The following is an 8113-nucleotide window of genomic DNA, read 5'->3' as shown; positions in this document are numbered from 1 at the left end:
ATAAACAATACATTACTACTACTACTACTACTACTACATTATCATTATAACTGATTACTACACTTCACACTACTACTACTACCACTCCACACTATTACTACTACTACCGCCCAATATCATAAACAGCATTATACAGATTCAGTTCTGGAAAATTAATTCGGCAAATGATGATTAATATATTCTCTGCTAATTAATTTCTATTAATTCGTTTATAAAAAAATATTGGCTATTTTCTTTAAGGCGTCGTTTACTATTATAAGATAACTAGATTACTACAGGTACTACTTATCTTAATAGTATTGTACCACCACAATGTCTACAATAATAACAACACCAACTACTATTAACGGCGTCCAACCTCCCCTCTCTACACCTAATCTAACAACAGCAGCTAAGTTAGTTAAGGTGTGAGCGGCCTCATAAACTGACTATATGTGTTGTTGACTTAGCTTCCCAAGACGCTCTTCCTCCGAGACACAACACGGCAGCGTCTCTACTCGGTACGGCTCGTTAAATAGGGATAATCAACTACGTCTCGATAAATAGCGATAACCACCTATTTAAATATCTACTATCTCGTTAAATAGGGATAATCACCTATTAAAATATCTTCTGTCTGGTTAAATAGCGATAATCACGTACATCTCGTTAAATAGCGATAATCACCTATTTAAATATCTACTGTCTCGTTAAATAGGGATAATCACCTACGTCTCGTTAAATAGGGACAATCACCTATTAAACTTTGATAACAAACTGATTTTTTTTTTGACAAATATGGATAATTTTTATTTTCATTGCTAAACCTTCATGGAAATTCCTATGTGGTAAAATGTATTATTCCATTTATGGGTTAGGTTAGGCATGGAATATCTTGTGTATTTTGTGTTAACTTCTAACTGGTCAGAATTGGCAAGTAGACCATACTAACCTAACCTAACCTAACCTACTAACGATATAATCTGGTTATCTTACACTGTAATAGTAAACGACGCATTAAAGAAAATAGGCAATATTTTATTATAGAAATTAATTAGCAGAAAATATAAATAAATTAATAAATATCCCCATTTGCCGAAAATATTCATTATTTTTCAAAACTGAATCTGTAATATGCATACGTACATACATAGATACATACATATATTCATACATACATACATGCATACAGTATTTATAACATGAAGGTCTCGGTAACAGATGCGCCACATTGTAAACCTGTAACAGTGTTGGCAGTGACGTCATACTTAAGGGGCACCAAGTCATTAATGTTAACTCATTTGTATAGTGGAGTTAATACAGTGGTTCATCAACAAGGTGTTCAGGTGTACTCAGGTGTAGAGTACCTTCATCAACAGGTAAATCTCTATACCTGTCATTTATGTATATTGTCACTCTTAAATGTTTCTATAAAATATGGATGAGAAACTCGGCGGTGTAGTGATGCATTGTGGGAGTTGGGGTGAAGGGGGGGGGGAGTGTTTATATTGGCCTGCGAGGAGGAGGAGAAGCACAACACTATTACTAGTACACCTGTACACAGGTGAGTATTGTGTGTCAAGCGAAGTGTATTAGTAAACTTATACCCCGCCATAACCGAGTTGTTAGACCATCACAACACGTGACCAATATAACCTGTAGTTAACATTAACAAGTTATACCTGGTAGTGGTAGTACTGTAATATAGACCATCACAACACGTGACCAATATAACTTGTGTTAACATTAACAAGTTATACCTGGTAGTGGTAGTACTGTAATATAGACCATCACAACACGTGACCACATAATTAATATAGACACACCTGCACAGACCATCACAACACGACCACATAACTTTTACACAAGATATACCTGTAGTGCACTTGCATACTATAGACCATCACAACACGTGACCAACATAACTTGTACACTAACATAACGGTATAGTACTGTAACATAGATCTAATCAAACACGTGACCAATCATAACTTGTAGTTAACACAACGTTATACCTGGTAGTACTGCAATATAGACCATCACAACACAAGATACCATTACCATGTTATACCTGGTAGTAATTGTATTATAGACCATCACAACATGTGACCAATATAACTTGTAGTTAAACAATGTTATACTATGGTAGTACTGTAATATAGACCATCACAACACGTGACTAATATAACTTGTATACCTGGTAGCACTGTAATATAGACCATCACAATTCTGACCAATATAACTTGTAGCACAATACTGCAATACCTGGTAGGTAGTACTGCATAGACCATCACAACACCAATATAACTTGTAGTTCACTACTGTAAAGTTTTACCTGGCAGTCTCACTTCTAACGCCTGACAATTAATAAGTTGTAACATCTTGTATGAACTAGTCGGTAAATAACATGATACACGCCGCCAGTCATGTATAAACACACACAACCCTCCCTGCAATTAACTTTATACTGTTTATTGTACTGTACAGTGCATGACACTACTGAAAGACACAGCACACAGCACACTGCCACCACTAAACTGAGTCAAGCAATGCACGACCACTGCACAGCACTGTGCCACTACTGCCAGACTGTGCCACCACAGCCATCACTTCCATGACCAGCACCCAGCCACCACTGCCATTCGTCATACAAATCAAAATGCCACCGCCACGTAAACATTTTCGCCACCACCGTCTAGCCAATGTCACCTCGCCACCGTGCCACCAAAACCACCCAACACCCAACCACCAACCAACCCCCACCACATCATAATGTTCCGTTGTTGTCAGTTATCTATATCACTGCACTGTTACCAGTATCCGCTATTATTTTTTAACTTGTTCTCAAAAGCTGAAGATAATGAGGCAAATCAAACAGTGTAACATAATTATTACTATTATTAATATTATTATTATTTATGATGGTCATTTATCATCCACGAAATTGTTTGAAATGTTTACCTTTTGTTAAGTTTTCTTATTATGAGTGTTGTTGTTAACATGTTTACACTTATCAGGTGTTACGACTGGTCCTACGAGATCGGCTAAAACAGAATTAATGATGTATGTTACTTTTACTAATTCAGATCAAGGTGTAACTTAGGTGAAAACATAAACAATTATTATTACTGCTAACATGAACGTTAAACATTTCATATTATATTCTAAGTCGTAGGAGATAACTATTATATGTGATAATAAACACTTTATTAACCCACAAAACTTGTTCAGTTGTTACAGAAAAGTGAACAAGTTGTTTGAGGATGAAGTACATGTTGACGCTGCTGGTGGTGACCGTCACTGTTATGGGAGCAACAGACAACAAAACTGCTCAGGTAGAACCAGTGTATTGCCCCCCCTCCCACACCATGAATCTCGGCGATGTGGTCTTGGTGCAGTCACCAGACTACCCCGCCCGCCTGACCAACAAGAGCAGGTAAGATCATCCCCAGTTCACCTTCACAGGTACACCATAACACTGCAGGTAGACCATAACACTACAGGTAGTCTCAGGTCAATATATAAGAACATAAGAAACATAAGTAAATAAGGAGTCTGCAATAGGCCGGTTGGCCTGTGCAGGGCAGCTCCTGTCGAGAGTTACGACCACTCTCAAACATCCATGAATCTATCTAGCCTCCTTTTGAAACTTTTCAGAGTTCCAGCACTTACTACAAAGTTGCTAAGCTTGTTCCACTCGTCCACCACCCTATTTGTGAACCAGTTTCTTCCTATCTCCCTCCTAAACCTAAACTTATCCAACTTAAATCCGTTACTCCGAGTCCTATCCTGCTCAGATATTATAAGAACTTTATCTATATCTCCTTTATTGATCCTTTCACCCACTTAAATACTTCTATCATATCTCCCCGCACTCTTCGTCTTTCTAGGGAATGCAAGTTTAGTTTCTTTAACCTAGCCTGATATGGAAGGTTTCTAAGTCCCGGAATCATTTTCGTCATTCTTCGCTGCACCGACTCTAGTGAATTGATATCCATTCTATAATAAGGGCACCAGAACTGAGCCGCATAATCGAGGTGCGGCCTGAATAGCGCAAGATATAGTTGCAATAAGACCTCTGCACTCTTATTACTTACACTTCTAGATATAAAACCCAATACTCTGTTTGCCTTATTTCGAACATTAACGCACTGTTTTCTAGGCCGTAGGTCCGGGGTTACAAGTACCCCTAGGTCTCTTTCACAAGTTGCTTCAGTTAAATACATGTTCACGTCTGCAGTCATATTAACGTAAGTTACTGTAACTTTTAAACGAGGATCCTCAAGGTGTTTAATGTTTCTCTTAAATTAAAGGTGTTCCAAGGTGTCTAAGACACAATACTAAGATGACACACTAAATGGCGTTCAAACTGTAACCTTCCCGAGGATACAAAGACGATTACAGGTGTTACTTCCACCAACACCTGTGTTCCTCTAACATTATCACCACCACAGGTGTTACTTCCACCAACACCTGTATTCCTCTAAGATTATTCCGTCTTCCACAATAACGTCTACAGGTGTTCACTCCTTCCCACAGTTGTCAACAGAATATCGTCTGCCAGTCACCGAGTGCCAACCTTGGAGTCAACTGCGAAGTATTTAAACTGGAAGACTGTGACAATGAACGACTCATCATATCCGACGGCACCACTTCCTCCACGCATGTGTTACCCGGTACAACACCACCACCACCACCTCTACTACTGTTACTCTTACTACCTTTACTACAAACTAAAATAAACAACTTTTACTGATATTGTTATTATACAATGCAAATAGTATTACAATACCGCTTCTCCTTAAAATTACACTACTACTACTACTACAACAACTACTACTACTACTACTACTACAACAACTTTTTAAACGTGGCCTCCAGCCTCCCCCAATAGCCACACCTTCGCCACCATTTATTTACCTTAATATTAACTATCCTAATACATAAGCAACTATCCTATCTGTGTTAAATTAGTTGAGCCGCAGATCGATGCGGCATTCGGTGACTGTAGCCTCATAGTCGATATCTGCAGCAGTTGACGGAGTAGGGGCAGAAGCTCTCGTTCCCCTGAGGCAGAGCAAAGCCGACCGAAGGAGAGAGAAGGACAGTCGACATCTCATCCAGGCTGTGACATAACTTCTGGGCTGCTGCTTCTGTTCGGAGATCAGCTCCGCGAGTCTGGCGTAGAAACATCTTGCGCTTGGGCCCATCCCACCAGAGGTTGTGAACACTAGCGGAGTGAAGCTGCCTTGATCGACATTTGAATTCTCTCCCCATATGCCCTTCTCTTGTCGTTCTGTTCCTCCTATGTGCAGCATCGAGAGCTAGGTTACGGTGACAAACGGCCATGGGATCAAAAATCCTGATGTCGAAGAAGGCCTGCTGTCCCCGCGTCCAGAATCCTCGAGCACTGACGTCCACACGGGCTTCGTTAGATGTGTTTGAAGTCCTGTGTTGGAGGATCTCGCCATCCAGTGGAAGGAGGGTCGGTTCTACCATGACGTCCCGGCAGGTTTCCTTCAACATATTTGCTGTGAGATCCCTTACCTCGTCATGCCTCATGCATATGAAGCCCCCCTTCTTGCAAACCATGGCGTGATCGCCATCATAGGAATAGCCACACACGCATTGGGAGGGCAAACATCTACTGGCCAACCGTACCTTAGAGCAATGGCATCTGTAAATTCTTGTTTGTTAAGGCTGAAACCATTTGCCCTTATCGGTAACGTAGTTAACCAGTTCGAGGCGCCCACCTCCTGCGCTATAGCTACTTTTTTTGTCAGATTTTCTGGAACCTGCAGCAATAATTGCTGCAACATGTCATTTTGGCAGTGCTGCCGATCTGTTGTAATGGATCTACTACTACTACTACAACAACTACTACTTCTGTGTGTGATATTGATAGTAACATTAGAAGTTACTGGACATAAAGACAATATGTGATCCAGTCATAACAATACTTGGATTAATTTTATCTATCATTAAACCTTTACTTTTGATGTTGGTAATATTATCAAGTAATAACACTCTTACTAACTTGTGATGCTTCAATAACTATTCCTTTAATTACAACCACTAACACATTATTACTCCTGTTACCTCGAATACTTTGTCTCCTCAGTCTGAGCATAAACTGATAATAATACCTCACTATAACCTCCTGCCTGTCACTATAACCAGCCAATGTTAATTACTATATGATGGCGTTATCCTCAACAGACTCTGCGGGAATATTACATCTACCTGGGTCTTCCCCACCAACGAGATGAAACTCGAATTCATAACCAATGGCGACCATAACTCCCCTGGGTACAAATGTTCCATCACGTGCCTAGGAGAACAAACCAAAGACCAACTACAACAAGTAATGTGAGAAGCAGCTGCCTCTCTCTTACCTGCACCACGACTACCAGGACCACTATGAGGAGTTCCTTGGGATTTGTTCATCTGAAGGAGTGACATGCTAGTGTTCCAGGCTTCACTAACCCCCGGACCCGGAAACCTGACCAAACCTTCCTATGTCAGCCTGGCCTAATGTAACCTGTCCCTTAATGACCTAACCCACCTATCCCCAGCAAACCCTAAATTTATCACCTCGAACATGACCCAATGTAACCTAACCAATACAGCACTTTATAGAGACATGTCATCACTACTTGTGTAAGACTTTATCAAGACATTATATATTATCTATTAATCATTTAGAGAATATTGGCAGAATATAATAAAATATTGCACACCAAACACTGTTTATGTATATAACCTAAACCACTGAAGAAAGCCAACCAATAATAAATACAGGCCAGTACAGTACAGTCCAGTCCAGTCCAGTCCAGTCCAGTCCAGTCCAGTCCAGCCCAGTCAAGTCCAGTACAGTACAGGCCAGTCCAGTCCAGTCCAGTCCAGTACAATACAGTACAGTACAGTACAGTACAGTACAGTACAGTACAGTGCAGTACAGTACAGTACAGTACAGTACAGTACAGTACGTCCCCAACTGTGCTGTACACAATATGGTCACTGGAGGTACAACACAATCAAGACAGTAATAAACACTTACATCAGTAGCACTGTACTGTACTGTACTGTACTGTACTGTACTGACTGACTGACTGGACTGGACTGGACTGGACTGTACTTGGACTGGACTGAACTCGACTGTACTGTACAGTACTGGACTGTACTGTACTGTACAGTACTGCACTGTACTGTACTGTACTGTACACAAGTTTGTAATATCTCATGAGGTCTCGTAGGCAGACCATAAGAGAATTATAGTTTAGTGTAAGTAATGATTATGGTGACTCACTAAGTCACATTATCCACTGTGTTTACCCTCTTGAGGGCTGGATCATGGGTCACACAAAGTGAAGCTAGATATACCCACACCTGCCTCCATATATCCTCAACCCACACACGTAGGAGTGGGTGTGTCTTGTCTCTGTCAAGAAGACTCTGGTAGTGTAAACCTCAGCTTTACACACAAACAGATAAGCAAGTTACTTATACAGCGTCAGCTTACATAATATCATGACCTCTTGAGAGACCCTCTATTAAAATCACTCCATAGTCATAATATCATATTTAAACGTTATGAGGTTAATGATCGCCGCCGACCTCACCTGTATGAGCGTGTGACTTAACACCTGTCAACAACATATATTTGTTTTATAATACTCTTCCTTTTGTGAGATTATTAAAGACCACACAAGAGTGCGTTCCTAGTTGCAACCAAAGGAACACAAGTAATGGCTGAGTGCGTGTTGCTGCAGAACTCACCCCAGCACTCCCTGCACCCTCACCCCACCACTCCCACACCCCACACCCCACCACTCCCACACCTCACCCCACACTCCCCAACACCCCCACCTTACCACCCTACCACCCCCAACCCACCACTCCCACACCAACCTAGCACCCCACACCCCTCACACACTACCATCCTACACCCCACCACTCCCAACACCACCCCACCACTCCCCACATCCCCACGCCACCACCCCCCAACCCCACCCCACCAACCCCACCACCCCCAACCCACCACCCCACACCCCCACCCCAGCACCCCACACCCCCTCACACCACCACTCCCTACACCCCACCACCCAACACCTTCACCCCACCACCCCTCACA

General features: G+C 41.6%; 1 protein-coding gene across 1 annotated transcript; it reads left to right on the top strand.

Moving 5' to 3' along the window:
• Nucleotides 1-3210: 3210 nt before the first annotated feature.
• On the top strand, nt 3211-6723 carry LOC121866844 (the record flags this gene model as incomplete). The annotated part of the gene is given in 3 exon segments (XM_042366580.1): nt 3211-3415; nt 4519-4641; nt 6199-6723. Coding segments are annotated over 3 exon segments (450 nt in total). The 3' UTR covers nt 6353-6723.
• Nucleotides 6724-8113: the final 1390 nt, after the last annotated feature.

The sequence above is a fragment of the Homarus americanus genome, unplaced genomic scaffold, assembly GCF_018991925.1.
Source record: "Homarus americanus isolate GMGI-L3 unplaced genomic scaffold, GMGI_Hamer_2.0 scaffold7586, whole genome shotgun sequence".
NCBI lineage: Eukaryota > Metazoa > Arthropoda > Malacostraca > Decapoda > Nephropidae > Homarus > Homarus americanus.
The sequence above is the reverse complement of the archived record's forward strand: the minus strand, read 5'-3'. Positions and strand labels throughout refer to the sequence as shown.